The sequence below is a fragment of the Oncorhynchus gorbuscha genome, linkage group LG24, assembly GCF_021184085.1.
Source record: "Oncorhynchus gorbuscha isolate QuinsamMale2020 ecotype Even-year linkage group LG24, OgorEven_v1.0, whole genome shotgun sequence".
Taxonomy (NCBI): Eukaryota; Metazoa; Chordata; class Actinopteri; order Salmoniformes; family Salmonidae; genus Oncorhynchus; species Oncorhynchus gorbuscha.
Window position 1 is genome coordinate 187,195 of NC_060196.1, and position 25,578 is coordinate 212,772.

At 46.6% G+C, this 25,578-nt stretch overlaps 2 protein-coding genes across 2 annotated transcripts in view; both read left to right on the plus strand.

Annotated features, from left to right (window-relative positions):
* The window catches only part of LOC124012708 (protein NLRC3-like), a 9,006-nt gene extending 6,334 nt beyond the window's left edge, over positions 1–2,672 (plus strand). The window contains exons 2-4 of the mRNA XM_046326600.1: positions 254–486; positions 604–770; positions 868–2,672. Coding sequence (XP_046182556.1) covers positions 281–486; positions 604–770; positions 868–2,672 — 2,178 coding nt within the window. The 5' untranslated portion in view covers positions 254–280. The remainder of the gene's footprint in view (positions 1–253; positions 487–603; positions 771–867) is intronic.
* A 13,920-nt stretch (positions 2,673–16,592) lies between these two features.
* LOC124013408 (NACHT, LRR and PYD domains-containing protein 1 homolog) lies at positions 16,593–23,408 on the plus strand. The gene is made up of 9 exons (XM_046327751.1): positions 16,593–16,600; positions 17,133–17,170; positions 17,603–17,667; positions 18,101–18,315; positions 18,499–18,758; positions 18,916–19,044; positions 19,845–19,977; positions 20,063–20,092; positions 22,950–23,408. Exons 3-9 carry the CDS (start codon positions 17,660–17,662, stop codon positions 23,282–23,284), a joined length of 1,110 nt encoding a protein of 369 aa, XP_046183707.1. The 5' UTR covers positions 16,593–16,600; positions 17,133–17,170; positions 17,603–17,659; the 3' UTR covers positions 23,285–23,408.
* The last annotated feature ends 2,170 nt before the right edge of the window (positions 23,409–25,578 follow it).

Consider the following 25,578-nt stretch of genomic DNA (forward strand, 5'->3'; position numbering starts at 1 on the left):
GTTATGGAGTCAGGGGATCCAACCAGGTAGACTAGCTGTTGTTATGGACATTCAGCTAAATGTGTTGTCATTGTTGTCATCCAAGTTGGTAGAGCATGGCGCTTCAAATTAATAACATATTGGACTGCGTATGTTTAAATTCAACATGCATTCTCTGATTTAACTATTTGACCACAGACAGTAAATGTGTTGTCATTGTTAATGGTTCTTCAATGTTCAGAAATATTGACTGTTCTGTTATCTCTTATTGTAGCTGAGTGAGCTGTGACTTACACCTAAAATGAGTCTCTCTGGGGAAAGAGAGGAGGGGAACACTGCTTCTAAAATTAGTCCATATGAGGAGAGAGAGGAAGGGACCACTGCCTCTAAAATTAGTCTATATGAGGAGAGAGAGGAGGAGACCACTGCCTCTAAAATGAGTCTCTCTGGGGGGAGAGAGGAGGGGACCACTGCCTCTAAAATGACCCAAGACACCAGTTCGAAGAGGTAAGAGATTAAATGTAAAATATACAGTTCTCTTAAAGATATAAGTGTTGTTGAAAGGAAGTAGATGAGGTATTGATTTGAATTTGATGAGGTGACCTGTCTCCCTGTTTTGTTCAGTGTCCAGAAGCCCAGAGCCGAGTCACCTACAACCAGCCTGCTATCAATGAGGAGTGATCAGCCACCTGCTTTCAGCCAGGAACCATTACCAGATGACAATAAGGAAGTGGAGAGTTTGGACAGTGAGGATGTATTAAAGATCACACACAACCTTCTGGACAGAAGAAGTAAGACTGTGCTTCATATAATATTACAAAGAACGCTACAAAGGCCCTTATACAACACACAAACTGATGAGTCCCAACTCTCATTGTTTTCCTACAGGTCAAACTCTGCTGACAGTCCAACAAGAGATTAAGGCTAAACTGAAACACAAGTATCAACACATATCTGAAGGAATTGGACACCATGGAAACCAAAGTCTGTTCAAAGACATCTACACAGAGCTCTACATCACAGAGGGTGGAAGTGGAGGGCTCAATAATGAACATGAGGTTAGACAGATCGAGATGGCATCCAAGAAACAAACCACACAAGAGACACCAATCAAATGCAACGACATCTTCAAGCCTTTACCTGGACAAGACAAACCTATCAGAACTGTGCTGACAAAAGGAATCGCTGGTGTTGGAAAAACAGTCTCTGTGCAGAAAGTCATCCTTGACTGGGCAGAAGGAAAAGCAAATCAGGACATTCATTTCATGTTTCCTCTTCCTTTCCGTGATCTGAACTTGAAAAAGGACCAATACAGTCTGATGCAACATATATCCCACTACTTATCAGAGCTGAAAGAGATTGACAGCATTGAAGATGGTGAAACCAAAACTGTTTTCATTTTTGATGGTCTGGATGAGTGTCGTCTTCCTCTAGACTTCACAAACAATGAGAAGTGCTGTGATGTCACGAAGCCAACCTCAGTGGACGTGCTGCTGACAAACCTCATCAAGGGGAATCTGCTTCCCTCTGCTCTCCTCTGGATAACCTCAAGGCCTGCAGCTGCCAATCAGATCCCTCCTGAGTGTGTTGACCAAGTGACAGAGGTACGAGGGTTCAATGATCCACAGAAGGAGGAATACTTAAGGAAGAAAATCAAAGATCAGAATCTGGCCAGTGAAATCATCAAACACATGAAGACATCAAGGAGCCTCCACATCATGTGCCACATACCAGTCTTCTGTTGGATATCAGCCACTGTCCTTGAGATGATGCTGAAAGAGGCAGAGAAGGATGAAGTCCCCAAAACTCTGACCCAGATGTACTCACACTTCATTCTCATCCAAATCATTGCGAAGAACAAGAAGTACAACAAAGCCACAGAGACAAACCCAAAGGAACTGTCTCAGTCAGACAAAGAGATGATCCTGAAACTGGCAAAGCTGGCTTTCCAACAGCTGCAGAAGGGCAACCTGATCTTCTATGAGGAGGACCTGAGAGAGTGTGGCCTTGATGTGACAGAGGCATCAGAGTACTCAGCATTGTGTACAGAGATCTTTAAAGAGGAATCTGGGCTGTACCAAGACAAGGTCTACAGCTTTCTGCATCTGAGCATTCAGGAGTTTCTAGCAGCAGTGCATGCTTTAGAATCTTGTCTGGACAAGAAGGAAAATGTTTTCTACCCAACTAGTGATGATGAAGAGAAGGAGTCAATCCAGTTGTCTGACTTACACAGGAGAGCAGTGGACCAGGCCTTGAAGAGTGAGAATGGACACCTGGACCTGTTCCTCCGCTTCCTTCTGGGTCTCTCACTGGAGTCCAATCAGAATCTGTTACAAGGCCTTCTGACACAGACAGGAAGTACAACACAGACCAATGAGGAAACAGTTGAGAGAACAGTCAGGTACCTTTCAGACAAGATCAAGGAGGAATCCTCACCAGAAAGGATCATCAACTTGTTCCACTGTCTGAATGAACTTGGTGCCAATTCTCTAGTTGAAGACATGCAGACCTCCCTGCGTTCAGGAACTCTTTCAGAAACAAGACTAGAACCTGACCAATGTTCAGCCCTGGCCTACCTGTTACTGATGTCAGAGGAGGTGCTGGAGAAGTTTAAACTGAAGAGATACAACACATCAGAGAAAGGTTATCAGAGGTTGATGCCGGTAGTGAAAACCTGCAAGAGAGCACTGTAAGTTCTGTTATTGAGTTGATGTTTACAGTATCATTATAATGAAGGATTTGTATATCTAACAGATGATCTCCTCTCTCCAGACTGGATGGCTGTAAACTCACATATAAATCCTGTGAGACTCTGGCCTCAATCCACCAGACACCAAACTGCCCTCTGAGAGAACTAGACCTCAGCTACAATGACCTGGGAGACAGAGGAGTGGAGCTGCTCTGTGTTGGACTAACCAATCCCCTCTGCAACATACAGACACTAGTGTGAGTTAAATATCTTCAGTATCCTCTGTTTCTTTATTGTTTATTTATTCGTAGTTATTACATATACATAAAATGTGATAAATATATAAAATAAATGTTACGACTCTCTTGGTGTGGCTAGCAGGATGGAACAATATCAGTCTAACACATAGGAGATTAAACCTGCTAGTCTGGCATATTTATTCAAAATAATAGAATCACAAAGGTTATCAAACTTTAACTGAAAACAAAAGGCTCTAATGATCTGAACCTAGAGTAAGACTTGAATGAAAACTAGCTCGGCTGCTACCCGGCTTCACTTGCAGTCCGGCTAGTTTTCCTGTGGAGACCATAATGTCCAGCCAGGAGCTCTCCCTTGCTGATCTAAAGCAACACCTTAAATGTCCCGAATAGCGTTGCTGCATAACGAGGCTAAGTGGTCTCAGGAGTGGATATAGCCCGGCAGCCTAGCTTGCGGCAGCCTAGCTTGCGGCAGCCTAGCTTGCGGCAGCCTAGCTTGCGGCCAGCCTAGCTTGCGCCAGCCAAGCTTGCGGCAGCCTAGCTTGCGCCAGCCTAGCTTGCGGCAGCCTAGCTTGCGGCAGCCTAGCTTGCGGCAGCCTAGCTTGCGGCAGCCTAGCTTGCGGCCAGCCTAGCTTGCGGCCAGCCTAGCTTGCGGCAGCCTAGCTTGCGGCAGCCTAGCTTGCGGCCAGCCTAGCTTGCGGCAGCCTAGCTTGCGGCAGCCTACAATGCTGATTGTGGGGTGTTGCTGACGCTCAAAACAGTGGCTTTCCCCTGGCCACATTCCCGGAGGCACCACACAAAGGTTAAATATCTTGATTGAGAGTTGGTATGTTTTTAACACAAGTTATTCCTCAGCATTGTTGAAGGCTCATTTCTGATTGGCTAGAAGGGCATTCTAGAATGCACATTCAAATCAGATAACGGGACAGTTGGAAAAGATATGATGATGACGCAGAGAGGACATGCAACAAAGCAGCCTATACATGCAGAGGGACAGCATACATTGTGAACACAGGTCTAGCGAGAAAGCAAACGCAGGACCGAAATTGGATACATTGTGAACGGACAGCCTAGCAAAGCTCAATTGATACATTGTGAACGGGACTGTCAATTGGATACATTGTGAACGCAAACTAGCGGTCAATTGGATACATTGTGAACGCAGGACCACATTACATTGTGAACGCAGGACTAGCGGTCAATTGGATACATTGTGAACGCAGGACACAATTGGATACATTGTGAACGCAGGACTAGCGAAGTCAATTGATACATTGTGAACGCAGGACTAGCGAAGTCAATTGGATACATTGTGAACGCAGGACTAGCGAAGTCAATTGGATACATTGTGAACGCAGGACTAGCGAAGTCAATTGGATACATTGTGAACGCAGGACTAGCGAAGTCAATTGGATACATTGTGAACGCAGGACTAGCGAAGTCAATTGGATACATTGTGAACGCAGACTAGCGAAGTCAATTGTATACATTGTGAACAGGACTAGCGAAGTCAATTGGATACATTGTGAACGCAGGACTAGCGAAGTCAATTGTTATTGTGAACGCTAGCAGTCAATTGGATACATTGTGAACGCAGGACTAGCAAGTCAATTCTGATTGTGAACGCAGGACTAGGAAGTCAATATACATTGTGAACACAGGTCCAGCGAAGTCAATTGGATACATTGTGAACGCAGGACTAGGGATACATTGTGAACGCAGGACTAGCGAAGTCAAATACATTGTGAACGGGACAGTTGGAAAATTGATACATTGTGAACGCAGGACTAGCGTCAATTGGATCATTGTGAACAAAGGACCAGAAAGCAAAACAATTGGATACATTGTGAACGCAGGACTAGCGAAGTCAATTGGATACATTGTGAACGCAGGACTAGCGAAGTCAATTGGATACATTGTGAACACAGGACTAGCGAAGTCAATTGGATACATTGTGAACGCAGGACTAGCGAAGTCAATTGGATACATTGTGAACGTCAATCAATTGGATACATTGTGAACGCAGGACTAGCGAAGTCAATTGGATACATTGTGAACGCAGGACTAGCGAAGTCAATTGGATACATTGTGAACGAACTAGTCAATTGGATACATTGTGAACGGATACAGGACTAGCGAAGTCAATTGGATACATTGTGAACGCAGGACTAGCGAAGTCAATTGGATACATTGTGAACGCAGGACTAGCGAAGTCAATTGGATACATTGTGAACGGGACTAGCGAAGTCAATTGGATACATTGTGAACACAGGACTAGCGAATTGGATAATTGTGAACGGGATACATTGTGAACACAGGACTAGCGAAGTCAATTGGATACATTGTGAACACAGGACTAGCGAAGTCAATTGGATACATTGTGAACGCAGGACTAGCGAAGTCAATTGGATACATTGTGAACGCAGGACTAGCGAAGTCAATTGGATACATTGTGAACGCAGGACTAGCGAAGTCAATTGGATACATTGTGAACGCAGGACTATACATTGCGACAATTGAGTGAACGCAGGACTAGCGAAGTCAATTGGATACATTGTGAACAAGGTCATTGTGAACAGGACTAGCGAAGTCAATTGGATACATTGTGAACGCAGGACTAGCGAAGTCAATTGGATACATTGTGAACACAGGTCAGGACAATTGGATACATTGTGAACGCAGGACTCAATTGGATACATTGTGAACGCAGGACTAGCGAAGTCAATTGGATACATTGTGAACGCAGGACTAGCGAAGTCAATTGGATACATTGTGAACAAGGCAGCAGCGAAGTCAATTGGATACATTGTGAACGCAGGACTAGCGAAGTCAATTGGATACATTGTGAACGCAGGACTAGCGAAGTCAATTGGATACATTGTGAACGCAGGACTAGCGAAGTCAATTGGATACATTGTGAACACAGGACTAGCGAAGTCAATTGGATACATTGTGAACGCAGGACTAGCGAAGTCAATTGGATACATTGTGAACGCAGGACTAGCGAAGTCAATTGGATACATTGTGAACGCAGGACTAGCGAAGTCAATTGGATACATTGTGAACGCAGGACTAGCGAAGTCAATTGGATACATTGTGAACGCAGGACTAGCGAAGTCAATTGGATACATTGTGAACAAGGTCCAGCGAAGATAGACTGATTGATTGATTCGTTTTCAGATAATTGTTTTCTTCAGAGCATTTGATGACTTGAACATGAATGTCCACCAGAGCTGTTTCCAGAGAACTCAATGTTTATTTCTCTACCATGAGCCGCATCCAACTTCATTTTAGGTTTGCTGATGTCAACTTTGTGAACCGAGTGCCCCATGGCGGCGGGAGGGTTATGGTATGGACAGGAATAAGCTACGGACAATGAACACAATTGCATTTTATCAATGGCAATTTGAAAAATCACAGAGATACAGTGACGAGATCCCGAGGCCCATTGTCGTGCCATTCATCTGCCGACATCAACTCATGTTTCAGCATGATAATGCACATTGGATCTGTACACCATTCCTGGAAGCTAAAACATGTCCCAGTTCTCTCATGTCCTGCATACTCACCAGACATGTCACCCATTGAGCATGTTTGGGATGCTTTGGATCGAAAGTGTACGACAGCGTGTTCCAGAGCCCGCCGATATCCAGCAACTTCCCACAGCCATTGAAGAGGAGTGGGAGAACATTCCACAGGCCACAATAAACAGCCTGATCAACTCTATACGAAAGGAGATGTGTTGCGCTGCATGAGGCAAATGGTGGTCACTGGTTTTCTGAATTATATCTGTATTCCCAGTCATGTGAAATTCATAGATTAGGGCCTAATGAATTCATTTCAATTAGTTGATTTCCTAATGAACTGTACCTCAGTTCAATCTTTGAAGTGGTTGCATGTTGAGTTTATATTTTTTGCTTCAATGTACTTTGCTGTCATTCTGCCTGCAGAGGTCCAGACTGTGTTAGAAACAGTGTATCACTATATCTCCTCTCTCCAGACTAGCCGGCTGTAAACTCACATATGAATCCTGTGAGACTCTGGCCTCAGCTCTGCAGACACCAACCTCCCCCGTAAGAGAACTGGACCTCAGCTACAATGACCTGGGAGACAGAGGAGTGGAGCTGCTCTGTGTTGGACTAACCAGTCCACTCTGCAACATACAGACACTAGTGTGAGTTAAATATCTTCAGTATAAGTTATTTTGTGGATGTTTTATACGTGTTAATCTTGTGTTCTTCTGCCCTCCAGTCTCGGTCAGTGTGGTCTGACAGAGGGTTGCTGTTCTGATCTGGCCTCAGTCCTGAGTTCACCCAACTCACAACTGAAACAACTGGAGCTGAGAGACAATGACCTGCAGGACTCAGGAGTTACACTGCTGTCTTCTGGACTGAAGGATCCAGACTATAAACTACACACACTGGGGTAAGTACAGCTGTTTCAGTCAGGTTGGTACTGAGCTGAGTTACACTGCTGTCTGCTGGACTGGAGGATCCAGACTATAAACTACACACACTGGGGTAAGTACAGCTGTTTCAGTCAGGTTGGTACTGAGCTGAGTTACACTGCTGTCTGCTGGACTGGAGGATCCAGACTGTAAACTACACACACTGGGGTAAGTACAGCTGTTTCAGTCAGGTTGGTACTGGGCTGAGTTACACTGCTGTCTGCTGGACTGGAGGATCCAGACTGTAGACTACACACACTGGGGTAAGTACAGCTGTTTCAGTCAGGTTGGTACTGAGCTGAGTTACACTGCTGTCTGCTGGACTGGAGGATCCAGACTGTAAACTACACACACTGGGGTAAGTACAGCTGTTTCAGTCAGGTCGGGACTGAGCTTAGTGAAATAAATACTCTGAAAATCTAATATTTCATCACAATGTTTGTGTCATGGACAAATGGATGGGTGTCCTACAAGATGATTGACACCAGCACACCAACCTAGACATCTGTCGTGTCTCTCTGTAGGCTGTCTGGCTGTCTGGTCACAGAGGAGGGCTGTACTGCTCTGTCTTCAGCTCTGAGGTCAAACCCCTCCCACCTGAAAGAGCTGGACCTGAGCTACAATCACCCAGGAGACTCTGCAGGGGGACTGCTTTCAGCTGCTCTGTCTTCAGCTCTGAGGTCAAACCCCTCCCACCTGAAAGAGCTGGACCTGAGCTACAATCACCCAGGAGACTCTGCAGGGGGACTGCTTTCAGCTGCTCTGGTGGATCCCACATATAAACTGAAGTAAGTCAGAATAGATGTCCTGATAGTGAGAGCAGCGGTTGTGTCATATGTAGTGTAGTAGGGTCAGTAACATGAGGACATGATGGTAGAATTAAGGGGACGTTTACTCAGCAGGCTGAGCACTCCAACACAGCATACATCATCACCACATGAATACTCTTCTTCTGCATCTCTGATATCCTGTTGGAATTGTACTAAGTTTAAATAGATGTCCTGATAGTGTGAGCAGCGGTCGTGTCATACAGGTGCAATACCAATGATGTGAGCCCTTTGGAATTACCTGGATTTCTGCATCAGTTGGTCATAAAAGTCACAACAACAGACAAACACAGTGTGCTTAAACTAATAACACACAAGCTATTCTATTTGTATTGTCTATATTGAATACAGAATTTAACCATTCACAGTGTAGATTGGAAAAAGTACGTGATTCCCTAGGCTAATGACTTCTCCAAAAGCTAATTGGAGTCAGGAGTCAGCTAACCTGGAGTCCAATCAATGAGATGAGATTGGAGATGTTGGTTAGAGCTACGTTGCCCTATAAAAAAAAAACTCACAAAATTTGAGTTTGCTATTCACAAGAAGCATTGAACAAAATAAATCTCAGAAGACCTAAGATCCCACCTGATGTGGTAGAGAGAGTGAGAGGGGAGCCACGAAAATACACCCTAGAAGGGCCACATCGTGACAATGGTGTGTTCCATAAATACATGAAAACGTAGAATTGTTTGTGTGTTATTAGTATAAAAGCAGACTGTGTTTGTCTATTGTTGTTTAAATTTGATGACCGATTTATGCAGAATTCCAGGTAATTCCAAAGGGTTCACATACTTTTTCTTGCCACTGTATGTAGTGGAGTAGGTTCAGTAACATGAGGACATGATGGTAGAATTAAGGGGACGTTTACTCAGCAGGCTGAGCACTCCAACACAGCATACATCATCACCACATGAATACTCTTCTTCTGCATCTCTGATATCCTGTTGGAATTGTACTCTGTTCTATATGCAGTAGGTAGGATAGAATACCTGTATGTCTCTAGTAATGAACTGTACTCTGTTCTGTATGCAGTAGGTAGGATAGAATACCTGTATGTCTCTAGTAATGAACTTACTCTGTTCTGTATGCAGTAGGTAGGATAGAATACCTGTATGTCTCTAGTAATGAACTGGGATAGTGCACCAGAACACAACAATATGGTTTAAATGTTGACTGCTTTATTAGGTCTTTGTCAGTCAACAACCTGTTTCTCCTACAGTGTGGATCATGGCGGAGAGTGCAGGCTGAAATCAGGGCTGAGTAAATGTAAGTCTCTTCAATCCTCATTAACTGTATATTCAGAACTATGGTAACTAATCACGTAAAGGTTTTCTTGTGGTGAAGTAGAGGCGGACCAAAACGCAGCGTGGTTATATTGATTCATGTTTAATAAAAAAAGATAAACACGAACACTACAAAACAACAAACATGGAAAACCAAAAACAGCCCTATCTGGTGCAAAACACAGAGACAGGAACAATCACCCACAAACACACAGTGAAACCCAGGCTACCTAAGTATTATTCTCAATCAGAGACAACTAATGACACCTGCCTGTGATTGAGAACCATACTAGGCCGAAACATAGAAATACCCCAAAACATAGAAAAACAAACATAGACTGCCCACCCAACTCATGCCCTGACCATACTAAAATAAATACAAAACAAAGGAAATAAAGGTCAGAACGTGACAGTACCCCCCCCCCAAGGTGCGGACTCCGGCCGCAAAACCTTAACCTATAGGGGAGGGTCTGGGTGGGCGTCTGTCCACGGTGGCGGCTCTGGTGCGGGACGCGGACCCCACTTCACCATTGTCTTAGTCCGCCTTATTGTCTGCTTCCGTGGCCTTCTAACCACGGCGACCTCTCTAAATGACCCCACTGGACCGAGGGGCAGCTCGGGACAGAGGGGCGGTAGCTCGGGACAGAGGGGCGGAAGCTTGGGACAGAGGGGCAGAAGCTCTTGGCTGAGGGGCAGGGGCTCTTGGCTGAGGGGCTCTGGCGCCTCTGGGCTGAGGGGCTCTGGCGCCTCTGGGCTGAGGGGCTCTGGCGGCTCTGGGCTGAGGGGCTCTGGCGCCTCTGGGCTGAGGGGCTCTGGCGGCTCTGGGCTGAGGGGCTCTGGCGGGCCCTGGGTGAGGAGCATCACTGGCGGCCCCTGGCTCACTGGCGGCACTGGCGGCCCCTGGCTGACTGGCGGCACTGGCGGCCCCTGGCTCACTGGCGGCACTGGCGGCCCCTGGCTGACTGGCGGCACTGGCGGCCCCTGGCTGACTGGCGGCACTGGCGGCGCTGGGCAGACGGGAAGCTCCGGCAATGCTGGGCAGACGGGAAGCTCCGGCAATGCTGGAGAGGAAGGCTCTGACAGCGCTGGACTGAGTAGCTCTTGTTCCTCTGGACTGAGGGGCGGGAGCTCTGGTAGCGCCGAACAGGTGGGAGACTCCGGCTGCGCTGGAGAGGAGGAAGGCTCTGGCAGCGCTGGAGAGGCGGGAGCCTCTGTAAGGATGAGCCGGAGACACAGCCTGGTGCAGGGGGCTGCCACTGGAGGGCTGGTGCGTGGTGGTGGTGACGGAGAGACCGGACCATGCAGGCACACTGGAGCTCTTGAGCACCGAGCCTGCCCAACCTTACCCGGTTGATTGGTCCCGGTCGCCCTGTCAGTGCGGCGAGGTGGAATAGACCGCACTGGGCCATGCAGGCGAACCAGGGACACCATGCGTAAGGCTGGTGCCATGTAAGCCGGCCCAAGGAGACACACTGGAGACCAGATGCGTAGAGCCGGCTTCATGGCACTTGGCTCGATGCCCACTCTAGCCCGTTCGATATGCGGAGCTGGAATGTACCGCACCGGGCTATGCACCCGCACTGGGGACACCGTGCGCTTCACAGCATAACACGGTGCCTGCCCGGTCTCTCCAGCCCCCCGGTAAGCACAGGAAGTTGGCGCAGGTCTCCTACCTGGCTTCACCACACTTCCTGTAGAGGAAGAGGAGGACGACAGTGACAAATCAATACTTGTTCTTGTTAATTAACTGTATATTCAAAACTATAGTAACTAATCAATACTTGTTCTTGTTAATTAACTGTATATTCAGAACTATAGTAACTAATCAATACTTGCACTGTCACATTTTATATGAAGATGTGGTTTGATTAAACTCTCCGTTTTGTCTACAGATGCTTGTCATCTCACCCTGGACCCAAATACAGTAAACCCACACCTGATACTGTCTGAGGGGAACAGGAAGGTGACATGGGTGTTGGAGAAGCAACATTATGAAGACCATCCAGACAGATTTGATTGTCTTTTCCAAGTTCTCTGCAGAGAAGGCTTATCTGGAGGTCGTTATTACTGGGAGGTGGAGATGGACGGTGACCAGATTTACATCGGTGTGGTGTACAAAGGAATGAAGAGGAAGGGAGATGAGGATGACAGTTGGATTGGACTCAATAGGAAGTCCTGGTGTTTATTCTGCTCTGATAGCGGTTATGACTTTTACCATCCCGGAGTCAGTGTCAGAAGGATCTTTGATCCTGTTCCTAACAGAGTTGGAGTGTATCTGGACTGGTCAGCTGGTACTTTGTCCTTCTATAGTGTGTCCTCGTTTGGTACACTGACACACCTTTACACAGAACACACCAGATTCACTGAACCCCTCTATCCTGGGTTTGGGTTTGAGGTTTCCTCCTCCTCAGTCACTCTGTGTCAGATAGACGATCGACACAATCAAAGGTGAGTCATCGATCTAAGGTAACAATCATTCTAGGTAACATAATAACAAAATCCTCATCAATCATCCTACCAGGAATCAAGGTAAGACCCAGATTCAGACACATTGATTTGACAATGGTTTAATATTCCAACAGGGGCAGGCAATAGACAGGTCGAGGCAGGCAGGGGTCAGTAAACCAGAGGTGGGGCAAAGGTACAGGTCGGCAGGCGGGCAGGCTCAGGGTCAGGGGCAGCCAGAGTGGTCAGGCAGGCTGGCTAAGAGACAGGACAGCCAAGGCTGACTTGACAAACAAGACGAACTGGCAACGGACAAACAGAGAACACAGGTATAAATACACAGGGGGTAATGTGGAAGATGGGCGACACCTGGAGGGGGTGGAGGCAATCACAAGGACAGGTGAAACAGATCATGGTGTGACAGTACCCCCCCTCTAGGGGCGCATACCTTGTTGACCGTGGTGTCAGCGTTGAAAATCTGCGATGAGGCCTAGGTCCGGGATGTCCCTGGCAGGGACCCAGCACCTCTCCTCTGGGCCATAACCCTCCCAGTCAACCTGGTACTGGAACCCCCTGCCCCAAGGTCGAATCTTCAGGAGATGCCTCACTGTGTAAGCCGGTAGAGGGGTGGGCCTGGAAACACCAGAGACAAAGGTCTGTGAGACATTGTTTTGAGTCTGAACACATGAAAGGTGGAATGTATACAAAGGGTACAGGGCAACAGAAGAAGAACAGCAGAAGTGCTAATAATCTTGGAGATAAACTTGCGGGAGAGTTTGTGGGATTCCACCCGGAGTGGCAGATCCTGGATGGATAGCCATACCTTCTGCCCAAGATGATACCGGGGAGCCGGGGTCCGATGGTGATCCGCTTGTCGTCGATACCTGGAGGTGGTCTTGAGGAGGGCCGACCGGGCTCTCCTCCAGGTACGGCGACAGCGGCGGACAAACATCTGGGGCAGAAGGTACGCTGATCTCTTCCTCCTGCTAGCGGAGACCACGCAGCGCAGAGTAGTCTCAAGATCCTGTTTGGCTCGCTCCGACTGTCCATTGGACTAGGGGAGGAGGACAATCTGGCCTACGACCCAATGAGGGTGCAGAACGCCTTCCAGAACTGGGATGCGAACTGAGGACCCTGGTCGGAGACCATGTCCACGGGAGGTCCATGGATCCGGAAGACGTGCTGCTCCATGAGCTGGGCCGTCTCCTTGGACCAGGGTAGTTTTGGGAGAGGAATGAAGTAAGCGGCCTTGAAAAACCAGTCAACCATGGTCATGATAGCCGTGTTTCCCTCAGTCGGTGGGGAGACCCATTATGAAATCCAGGGATATGTGGGACCAGGCACGGTGAGGGACAGGCAGTGGTTGCAGAAGACAATTTGTAAGTCGCTCTGGATAAGAGCGTCTGCTAAATGACTTAAATGTAAATGTAAATGTAAGACCAGCCGGAGCCGAGGAGTCTTATTCTGAGCACAGACCGTGCAGGTGGAGACAAGCACGGCGACATCTGGAACCATCGTAGGCCACCAAAACCGTTGTCGCATGAAGGCCAGGGTCCGATGGGATCCCGGGTGGCAGGCCCCCTCCAGGACCGCATTGCGGACAGCGTAAGCCACAAACATCTGGTTATCAAGGCTCCCCAGGGTTCGGCTGGGACCGATGCCTCCCGGACCTGTTTCCCTATACCCCAGATGAGTGCCGTCACCAGGCACGAGGTGGGAAGGATCGTCTCAGGCTCCGGGGTCGTAACCGTGGGTGGAAAGGGTTCTTGAGTGGAACGGGAGAAGATGAAGATGTCATCTTGGTAGAAATCGACGAACCGGTTCAACATGTCGCAGAGAACATCATTGACCAGAGCCTGGACCACAGCAGGGGCGTTGGTAAGGCCAAATGGCATGACCAGATACTCATAGTGACCGCTGGCCGTGTTGAAGGCGTTCTTCCACTCGTCCCCTTCCCATATCTGCACCAGCTGGTAGGTGTATTGTAGATCCAGCTTGGAGAGCACGGTGACCCCCTGGAGCAGCTCGAAGGCCGAGGAGATGAGTGGTAGCGGGTAGTGGTTCTTCACTGTTATGTCGTTGAGACCCCGGTAGTCGATGCACGAAGGACGGATGAATCCTGAAGCAAGAGAGTCCCAATGTAGCTCTCCATCGCCTTGGTCCCTGGTCCAGACAGAGTACAGGCATCCCCGGGGCGGAGTCGTGCTAGAGAGAAGGTCAATCCCGCAGTCATAAGGTCGGTGTGGCTGGAGTGAAGTGGCCCAGGCCTTGCTGAACACCTCCCGGAGGTCATTGTACTCCGCAGGAATGGCGGAGAGGTCCAGGGCACCTTCAGAGCCCCGAGGAAGACATCCCGGGGCAGGTTGTGCTGACTTCAGGTAATGGGCGTAGCAGAACAGGCTCCAGCCCATGATGGCACCAGCAGACCAGTTAATAAGGGGATTGTGTCGCTGGAGACAGGAGAATCCCAATACCTCTGGAATCAGGGAGGACTTGAGCTTCGCTGTGGTTCCCTGACACACGTAGTTTGATGGGAGTAGTGTTGTGAGTGACTCGGCCTATAGAGCGCCCGTTCAGCGCTCTAACGTCCATCGGAATGGAGAGGTGCTGAGAGCGACTGAGTGGGGATGTCCAGCTCGGACGCCAGTGTAGCATCAAAAAGCTCTCGGCGACCCGTCGGGTCGAGAAGCATCAGGTTCTCTCAGCAACGAGACCATCGGGAGCTTACGGGACGACTCTGAAGCAAGGTGGGATCCCTGGGTGTGCGAGCGAAATTCTATTTCCTCCGTTGTTCCATAATCCCCCATCGATTCAGATGGTCAAAGTGAGGAGGCAATTGAGCTCCATAGGTAACTCCCGGGCTGTAAGCTCGTCCTTGACCTCCTTCGAGACATCGTGCAGAAACATATTGAACAGTGCCTCAGTGCCTCAGTGCCTCCAACGAGTCCTGCCAAAGCTGGATTAGTTTCCGGGGGGCCTCTCGCCCGGAGACCGGGGCATCAAAAAACCTTCCTCACGTCTCCCACGAACCCCTCCAGACTAAGCGCATTTGGCCGGCTGTTGTTCCTACATGGCAGTATCCCAGGTGAGAGCTCTCCCGGACATCAGCGTGATAAGGTAGGCTATCTTAGAGTGATCAGAGTGGAAGGAGGAAGTCTGAAGTTCGAAGACGAGGGCACACTGAGCTAGGAATGCCCGACAGGTGCTCGGCTCTCCATTGAAATGTTCTGTAGGAGGTAAGCGGGGCTCCCGAGAAGGTGGAGTGACCGATCAGACGGCGCTGCTAGCAGCTGAGTTGCTGAGGCTGCCTCCCAGACAACCCGTGGAATTGCCCCAGCAGGTCATGGCATTCAGCCAACGTTTGGACCCCCTCGGAGTACAATTTATTACTAGAGACATACAGGTATACTATCCTACCTACTGCGACCTAGCAATTCCTCGTGCCTATCGATGGTGGCTTACTGGGTGGAGATAGCGTTGTGCAACTGGCTGGGTCAGTCATGGCCAGTTCGTATTATCAGGAATCAGGGTAAGACCCAGATGCAGACACATTGAATTGACAATAGTTTAATACTTCAACAGGGGCGATAAACAGCTCAAAGCAGGCAGGGGTCAGTAAAACCAGAGGTGGGGCAACAGTACCAAACAGCAGGCAGGCTCAGGGTCAAGGTAGGCAGAGGTCAACAATTCCAGAGGTGGGGCAAAGGTACAGGTCGGCAGGCAGGCTCAGGGGCAGGCAGAGTGGTCAGGCAGGTGGTCTAAGAGTCAGGACCGGCAAGGGTCAAAACCAGAAGGGCGAGAAAAAGAGAGACTGGGAAAAGCAGGAGCTGAGAACAAAAACGCTTGTTAACTTGACAAACAAGTCAAACTGGCAACAGACAAACAGAGAACACAGGTATAAACACACAGGGGATAATGGGGAAGATGGGCGACACCTGGAGAGGTGTGGAGACAATCACAAGGGCAGGAGAAACAGATCAGGGTGTGACACATCCGCCAGTTTAAGATAGATATATCTGCGTTTCAATCCACCTCATCCACGGTGAAAGGTGTTTTGTCAGGGGACTCATCTGAAGTCGGAACTGTCGACGTGCCAACTTCTGTTTGTAGCGTCAGAACCGGTTTGGCTACAAACTCATCTGACCCCACAATGGAAAGGGGAGATTTTCACGAACACGATGGTGTTTTCCATTTGAAGGTAATGTTGTCACTAACCCCCCAAAAAGGGGTTCATCACTATGTGTAAAACATATTGCCAAAGCTTTCTTATATCTCCTACATGTAGGAAAAGACACTTCAAAACCTTGTCTTATGATTTATTTATTTGACTGTCTTCTATGTGTGTGTTCTTCAATGTGTTTCTATGGGCTTAGATTAGTAGTAGTTATATTAGTACAGACAGTTAGATTAGTAGTAGTTATATTAGTACAGACAGTTAGATTAGTAGTAGTGATGTGTTTTAATGTGTTCTGTTGGACCTACAGACAGTTAGATTAGTAGTAGTGGTATGTTTGATTGTGTTCTGTTGGACCTATAGACAGTTAGATTGTATGTATGTATGCTATATCAAGCCATTATAAGTTATATTTAGTTTAATCACTGTCCTCCTGCTTGTCCATCATTAGTACAGACCATGGTGGATTAGTGTTGTTATATTAGTGGACCTGAGACATGTGAGTTAACTGATAATTGTTTTTAAATCAAAATATGCTAAAAAACATTCATTATAGTTTAGTCCCAGGCAAGGAACACAATCACGATCTATTTGGTCAAAACAAACTTAAAGGTAGAGTCAGCGATATGACGTAGATGCACAAAGTTAGCAGCATAGTGGGTCAATTTCTACAACAACTAAGAACGTTGAAGAGCAAGGCTAAACTTCTCTGGTGTTTTGGTCCCATGACTAACACTCTGAACGAGAGTGAAGAGAATCAAGCCATGGGCAGATACTTTAGTTTAATCACTGTCCTCCATCTTGCTCCATTACAATATCTGTGGTGCTGCTCGTACAAGATCATTTAGCTGAGTCTACCTTTAAGGTCTCATCCTAGAATCTACCAGAAATCAGACCCCAACATCTACAAAACATTATATATTATGATATTATATGAGTTATTTAATATTTATTACAAGTCTATTTAATAATTATTAATTCATTATTACATGAGATTGTCCATTTTAAATAACAACTACTTTTGACTTCAGGGATTCCTCAGAGCTGTAAGACTTGTGACCATGTTGAGGTAAGTCATAATGTCAATTGGTTGGCCATGGTCAATTCTTACTTTTACATACCTGCAGGAGTCAGGCACAGTCTCAAAATCAGCCAGGTGTCTACAAAACAATATATTCATACTATATGGTTATTTAATTTTTATTACAGTCCTGTTTAATCTTATTAATTCATTATTACAGGACTTTAGCTGTTGTCATATTTTGTCTTTAGAGCTGTAAGTTTAATTGATAAATCATTATTCATGTAAATTGAATAAATATATTTGATGAGTTACTTTGGTAACGGGCCAGTTTCCCGGACACATTAAGTCTAGTCCTGGATCTTAAAGAACTTTCTATTGAAACTTCCATTGGGCATGCTTTTTAGTCCAGCACTAGACTCAATCTGTGTCCAGGAAACAGGCCCCATATGTATTACTGACATGCTTGTCCTTGTTCAGGACTCCACACACTGGCTTCAGATTGAACCCTTGACTTCCACTGTCCAGGGAGTGACAATGTTCAGGTAAAATAACTACTTATTTCATTCCTCTATTGGTTGGCCACAGTGGTCCTCTATTGGTTGGCCACAGTGGTCCTCTATTGGTTGGCCACAGTGGTCCTCTATTGGTTGGCCACAGTGGTCCTCTATTGGTTGGCCACAGTGGTCCTCTATTGGTTGGCCACAGTGGTCCTCTATTGGTTGGCCACAGTGGTCCTCTATTGGTTGGCCACAGTGGTCCTCTATTGGTTGGCCACAGTGGTCCTCTATTGGTTGGCCACAGTGGTCCTCTATTGGTTGGCCAAAATAAATAAATAATGTTCAGGTAAAATAACTACTTTTAACATTTCATTCCACTTGCTAGTGTATTTCCGCATTACCTTTGGGAATAGTCTTCTAATCCAACCTCCCAATTTGACCATTGACCTTCTCTACCATATCTTGTTGTTGCCCTCAGACACAGGACACCCAAAGGGAGTTATGAGTGCACAGTGTCTGGGCTCCGCTGGCTGTGTGAGAGAGATGTCATTCTGAAGTATCACTTCAGGAACTGGGAACCCTACAGTCAACTTCTGAAAGACATGCAGTACACACAAGGTGGTCCATTGCTGGACATCACTATGGAGTTAGGTGAACTGGAGGAAGTTCATCTGCCACACTTTGTCTGTTTAGGTAAAACCATATAAAATAGTATTCAGAAAGATGTTTCCATGTAACTGAGTTTCACTTCCTGAATTAATGAATAAACTATTCTGGGAGTTTGAGTTTACTGTGATCTGGTACTGCATATTCTTTGTGTTTTAGTTGGATGATACAATATTTGTCTTTCTGTCTCTTTTTTATTGTGTTGTTCAGGGACCAACCCTTCCCTGAGGAATGAGATGAAGATTCTTCATGTAGAGGAACATGGAGTGTCTTTAGAGGAAGTGCATGAGGTCACCAGATTCCATGTTAAGATTCTCCATCCCAAGTTCTCAGCTATCTCTGTTATACTGAGCTATATCCTTTCATGGAACGTAGATGTCCACTGTGAGCTGATGCTCTATCTGACAGTGAAAAGGGAAACATTAATTCCACGCCTGTACCTGTTCCCCAGTAACCCCGGCCAAATACAGGTGAGGGACCATTATTATAGAGATGACCTTAAACTGCACCCCTGGTTAGTTATGTTGACACTCATTAAATGAAGATAAGTGTGTTGCTAGTTTTCTGAATAATGTTTGAATCAGACTATACATTGACTGGCTGGGTATTCCGTGCCTCGTTTCGCAGGCTGTGGAACAACAGGAAATAAAGTTTCAAGGATCTAAAAGGTTTCCCAACACAAGACCAGAGCGGTCCTTCAAACTGAAGAGTTCCTTCAGACTGAACATTCCCTGTTCTACCTCCATCAATCCACCGGTACAGTTTTAGTAGACTAAGAACGTGAAACTGACATTTAAGTCACATGTCTATGCATTGATCTCTCTCGCTCTCTCTCTCTCTCTCTCTCTCTCTCTCTCTCTCTCTCTCTCTCTCTCTCTCTCTCTCTCTCTCTCTCTCTCTCTCTCTCTCTCTCTCTCTCTCTCTCTCTCTCTCTCTCTCTCTCTCTCTGTCTCTGTCTCTGTCTCTGTCTCTGTCTCTGTCTCTCTCTCTCTCTCTCTCTCTCTCTCTCTCTCTCTCTCTCTCTCTCTCTCTCTCTCTCTCTCTCTCTCTCTCTCTCTCTCTCTCTCTCTCTCTCTCTCTCTCTGTCTCTCTCTCTCTCTCTCTCTCTCTCTCTCTCTCTCTCTCTCTCTCTCTGTCTCTCTCTCTCTCTCTCTCTCTCTCTCTCTCTCTCTCTCTCTCTCTCTCTCTCTCTCTCTCTCTCTCTCTCTCTCTCTCTCTCTCTCTCTCTCTCTCTCTCTCTCTCTCTCTCTCTCTCTCTCTCTCTCTGTCTCTCTCGCTCTCTCTCTGTCTCTCTCTCTCTCTCTCTCTCTCTCTCTCTCTCTCTCTCTCTCTCTCTCTCTCTCTCTCTCTCTCTCTCTCTCTCTCTCTCTCTCTCTCTCTCTCTCTCTCTCTCTCTCTCTCTCTCTCTCTCTCTCTCTCTCTCTCTCTCTCTCTCTCTCTCTCTCTCTCTCTCTCTCTCTCTCTCTCTCTCTCTCTCTCTCTCTCTCTCTCTCTCTCTCTCTCTCTCTCTCGCTCTCTCTCTCTCTCTCTCTCTCTCCATCTCTCTCTCCCTCCAGAGGATTCATCTCATACATAGAGACACCACACCAAGCTTTTTCAGGGCGGTTGTGAAAATGACAGGGATTGACATTGCGATGGAATTATTTGGTGATGATGAGACGACAGCGTGGAAAGAAATAGTACCAACAGGTAGAGCCTATGTCAATCATAACTTTGTACTTTAGTACCAGGTGCTGTTTAGAGTGATATAACCTCATTTTTCTTTATCTTTCAGATGAATACGTCTCTGACACCCGTTCAACAAGTAAGTAAACATGAGAGTTACAGAGCATTCGGAAAGTATTCAGACCCCTTGACTTTTGCCACTTTTTCTTAGGTTACAGCCTTGTTCTAAAATGGATTCAATTGTTTTCTTTCCTCATCAATCTACACACAATACCCCATAATGACATCACAATACCCCATAATGACATCACAATACCCCATAATGACATCACAATACCCCATAATGACATCACAATACCCCATAATGACATCACAATACCCCATAATGACATCACAATACCCCATAATGACATCACAATACCCCATAATGACATCACAATACCCCATAATGACATCACAATACCCCATAATGACATCACAATACCCCATGATGACATCACAATACCCCATAATGACATCACAATACCCCATAATGACATCACAATACCCCATAATGACATCACAATACCTCAGAATGACATCACAATACCCCAGAATGACAAAGCAAAAACAGATCACATTTACATAAGTATTCAGAACCTTTACTCAGCACAGAGTTTCTCCCATTCTTCTCTACATATCCTTTCAAGCTCTGTGTCATGCAGGTGAAAGAGGACCCAAAAGCGACTTAACAGAAACAGAGTTTATTTAAGTCCAAACAGGGAATAACAGAAATCCTCTAGTCTGTAGAGGGGAATTACAAGAGAAGCGGCCACAGACTGCAGGTCGCTTCGGGTAGGCGCAGGCCGTAGTAGACAGAGACACCTGCTCACACGCAGCATCTGATGAAGGCAAAAAACACGACAGGACAGGGCGAAACACAATCACAGCATGGTGAATACAAAACAAGGAACCGACGGGACAGGAACGGAACACAAAGGAATAAATAGGGACTCTAATCAGGGGAAAGGATCGGGAACAGGTGTGGGAAGACTAAATGATGATTAGGGGAATAGGAACAGCTGGGAGCAGGAACGGAACGATAGAGAGAAGAGAGAGCGAGAGAGTGAGAGAGGGAGGGGGAGAGAGAGGGATAGAACCAAATAAGACCAGCAGAGGGAAACGAATAGAATGGGGAGCACAGGGACAAGACATGATAATAAATGACAAACATGACACTCTGTCAGGTTGGATGGGGAGTGTTACTGCACAGCTATTTTAAGGTCTCTCCAGAGATGTTAGATCGGGTTCAAGTCCGGGCCTCTCATGGACATTCAGAGACTTGTCCCCAAGTCAGTCCTGTATTTTCCTGACTGTGTGCTTAGGGATGTTGTCCTGTTGGATGGTGAACCTTCACCTCTGTCTGAGGTCCTGAGCGTCTGGAGAAGGTTTTCATCAAGGATCTCTCTGTTCTTTTCTCCGTTCATCTTTCCCCTGATCCTGACTAGTCTCCCAGTCGCTGTCACTGAAAAACATCCCCACAGTATGATGCTGCCACCTCCATGCTTCACTGTAGGGATGGTGACAGGTTTCTTCCAGATGTGAAGCTTGGCATTCAGGCCAAAGAGTTCAATCTGAGTTTCATCATACCCAGAGAATCTTGTTCCTGGTCTGAGAGTCTTATCATGCCTTTTGTCAATCTCCAAGCAGGCTGTCATGTGTCTTTTACTGAGGAGTGGCTTCCGTCTGGCGATTCTGACATAAAGGTCTGATTGGTGGAGTGCTGCAGAGATGGTTGTCCTTATGGAAGGCTCTCTCATCTCCACAGAGGAACTCTGGAGCCTCTGTCAGAGTGACCATTGGGTTCTTGATCACCTTCTTGACCAAGGCCCTTCTGTCCAGACTGCTCAGTTTGGCCGGGCGGGCCAGCTCTAGGAAGAGTCTTGTTAGTTTCAAACTTCTTCCATTCTTCCGATGATGGCTACCACTGTGTTCTTGATCACCTTCTTGACCAAGGCCCTTCTGTCCAGACTGCTCAGTTTGGCCGGGCGGGCCAGCTCTAGGAAGAGTCTTGTTAGTTTCAAACTTCTTCCATTCTTCCGATGATGGCTACCACTGTGTTCTTGATCACCTTCTTGACCAAGGCCCTTCTGTCCAGACTGCTCAGTTTGGCCGGGCGGGCCAGCTCTAGGAAGAGTCTTGTTAGTTTCAAACTTCTTCCATTCTTCCGATGATGGCTATCTTCAATGCTGCAGATTTTCTCCAGATCTGGGCCTCGAGATGTTCTTTTTTTCAGAGCTCTACAGACAAATTCCTTCGACCTCATAGCTTGGTTTTTACTCTGACATGCACTGTCAACTGTGGGACTTTATATAGAAAGGTGTGTGCCTTTCCAAATCAATTGAATTTACCACAGGTTCATTCCAATTAAGTTGTAGAAACATCTCAAGGATGATCAATTGAAACAAGATCCATCAGCTCGATTTCGAGTATCTTTTAGTAAATGTGTAAAAATTAGCAAAAGCCTGTTTTTGCTTTGTCATGATGGGATGTTGTGGATAGATTGATTTTAGAAAAAGGCTGTAACGTAACAAAATGTGGAACAAGTCCTATTTTCCGAATGCAATGTACAAACCAATGACTTGAGGGCCAGTCAACAGGGTTTACTGTAGGACCTGAACTAGTCCAGATTATAAAATATTGTCATCAAGAACAATGCGATCTCCTCCAGGACTTGATGTAGATTAGCCTGGTTCTCAATGACATCTCCTCCAGGACTTGATGTGGATTAGCCTGGTTCTGAATGACCCAATGACATCTCCTCCAGGACTTGATGTGGATTAGCCTGGTTCTGAATGCCCCAGTCTGTTTTTTATGTCTGTGAAACCATCCCTAAATGTGAATATGTGGTATGTTCAGGTTGTTGTTTTCTCAATACTTTTATTTTAGGAGTCTGCTTCTAAATGACTGAAATGTAAATGTACAAATGTAATTATTCTGTATCCTGACTCTCTTAGGTGCTGTGTTGGGGGCAGGAGGTCCGGCTGAGATCAGTCTGACTGGTTCTACAAAACTGCAGCTGCGTTCTGTACGGACAGAGTTTGTGAAACAAGTGTCAAGACCCGTCCTGAATGAACTGCTGGACGGACTCCTGCAACACACAGTCATCAACCAGGAGGAAATGGAGTCAGTGAAGGTGATCGCTGAGAGGGCAGAGAAGGCACGTGACATCATCGACATGGTGTTGAGAAAAGGAACTGAGTCGTGTTCCAGGATGATCAACATTCTTCGGGAGATTGACCCCTATCTTTGGTCAATGCTTCAGATTAACAGTGTTGGGGTACCAACCTAATGGTAGAATGGATAGTAACAGTGTTCTGGTACCAACCTAATGGTAGAATGGATAGTAACAGTGTTGGGGTACCAACCTAATGGTAGAATGGATAGCAACAGTGTTGGGGTACCAACCTAATGGTAGAATGGATAGTAACAGTGTTGGGGTACCAACCTAATGGTAGAATGGTTAGTAACAGTGTTGGGGTACCAACCTAATGGTAGAATGGATAGTAACAGTGTTGGGGTATCAACCTAATGGTAGAATGGATAGTAACAGTGTTGGGGTACCAACCTAATGGTAGAATGGATAGTAACAGTGTTGGGGTACCAACCTAATGGTAGAATGGTTAGTAACAGTGTTGGGGTACCAACCTAATGGTAGAATGGATAGTAACAGTGTTGGGGTATCAACCTAATGGTAGAATGGATAGTAACAGTGTTGGGGTACCAACCTAATGGTAGAATGGATAGTAACAGTGTTGGGGTACCAACCTAATGGTAGAATGGGGACAGTAACAGTGTTGGGGTACCAACCTAATGGTAGAATGGATAGTAACAGTGTTGGGGTACCAACCTAATGGTAGAATGGATAGTAACAGTGTTGGGGTACCAACCTAATGGTAGAATGGATAGTAACAGTGTTGGGGTACCAACCTAATGGTAGAATGGATAGTAACAGTGTTGGGGTATCAACCTAATGGTAGAATGGATAGTAACAGTGTTGGGGTACCAACCTAATGGTAGAATGGATAGTAACAGTGTTGGGGTACCAACCTAATGGTAGAATGTATAGTAACAGTGTTGGGGTACCAACTAGTGATGTGTGGGTTTCATCTGCAGTCCCCACGGTTAAATCTGTGTGTTTAGGGTCATGAAATACTGTGTGGATGAAGGGCGGGTGTCTGGTAGGCTGGTTGAATGAAGTGAAAACAATACCTTAAAGAAAATCCATAAATGTATCATTCTAGTGCAATTTACATTGAGATTTTTCTTTCATTGTTTTAAGCTATCTGGCATTAGTAAGTCGGTCTGAGATCTAATACCTATCTGTATGTGCACCAAATGCTTTTGGGAATGGTAAAATATATAATATGTTCAGATGGGGTTGAATAAATAAAACAATCCTGTACCTTTAAAACAAACCGCTCCTCCTTCTCTGACCATAGTTCATGTTCTATATTAGCTGGTGGGGGGCTTTTCACTTCATCACATATAGTTGGGTGGTTGGGTTAATAGTAGTAGAGGACTACCATGGCCAACCAGTAGAGGACCACCATGGCCAACCAATAGAGAACCACCATGGCCATCCAATAGAGCACTACCATGGCCAACCAATAGAGGATCACCATGGCCATCCAATAGAGAACCACCATGGCCAACCAATAGAGGACCACCATGGCCATCCAATAGAGGACTACCATGGCCATCCAATAGAACACTACCATGGCCAACCAATAGAGGACCACTGTGGCCAACCAATAGAGGACCACCATGGCCAACCAATAGAGGACTACCATGGCCAACCAATAGAGGACTACCATGGCCAACCAATAGAGGACTACCATGGCCAACCAATAGAGGACCACCATGGCCAACCAATAGAGGACCACCATGGCCAACCAATAGAGGACCACCATGGCCAACCAATAGAGGACCACCATGGCCAACCAATAGAGGACCACCGTGGCCAACCAATAGAGGACCACCATGGCCAACCAATAGAGGACCACCGTGGCCAACCAATAGAGGACCACCATGGCCAACCAATAGAGAACCACCATGGCCAACCAATAGTGGACCACCATGGCCAACCAATAGAACACTACCATGGCCAACCAATAGAGGACCACCATGGCCAACCAATAGAGGACCACTATGGCCAACCAATAGAGGACTACCATGGCCAACCAATAGAGGACCATAGAGGACCACCATGGCCAACCAATGTAGGACCATAGAGGACTACCATGGCCAACCAATAGAGGACTACCATGGCCAACCAATAGAGGACCATAGAGGACCACCGTGGCCAACCAATAGAGAACCACCATGGCCAACCAATAGTGGACCACCATGGCCAACCAATAGAACACTACCATGGCCAACCAATAGAGGACCACCATGGCCAACCAATAGAGGACCACTATGGCCAACCAATAGAGGACCACCATGGCCAACCAATAGAGGACCACTATGGCCAACCAATAGAGGACTACCATGGCCAATCAATAGAGGACCATAGAGGACCACCATGGCCAACCAGTAGAGGACTACCATGGCCAACCAATAGAGGACCACCATGGCCAACCA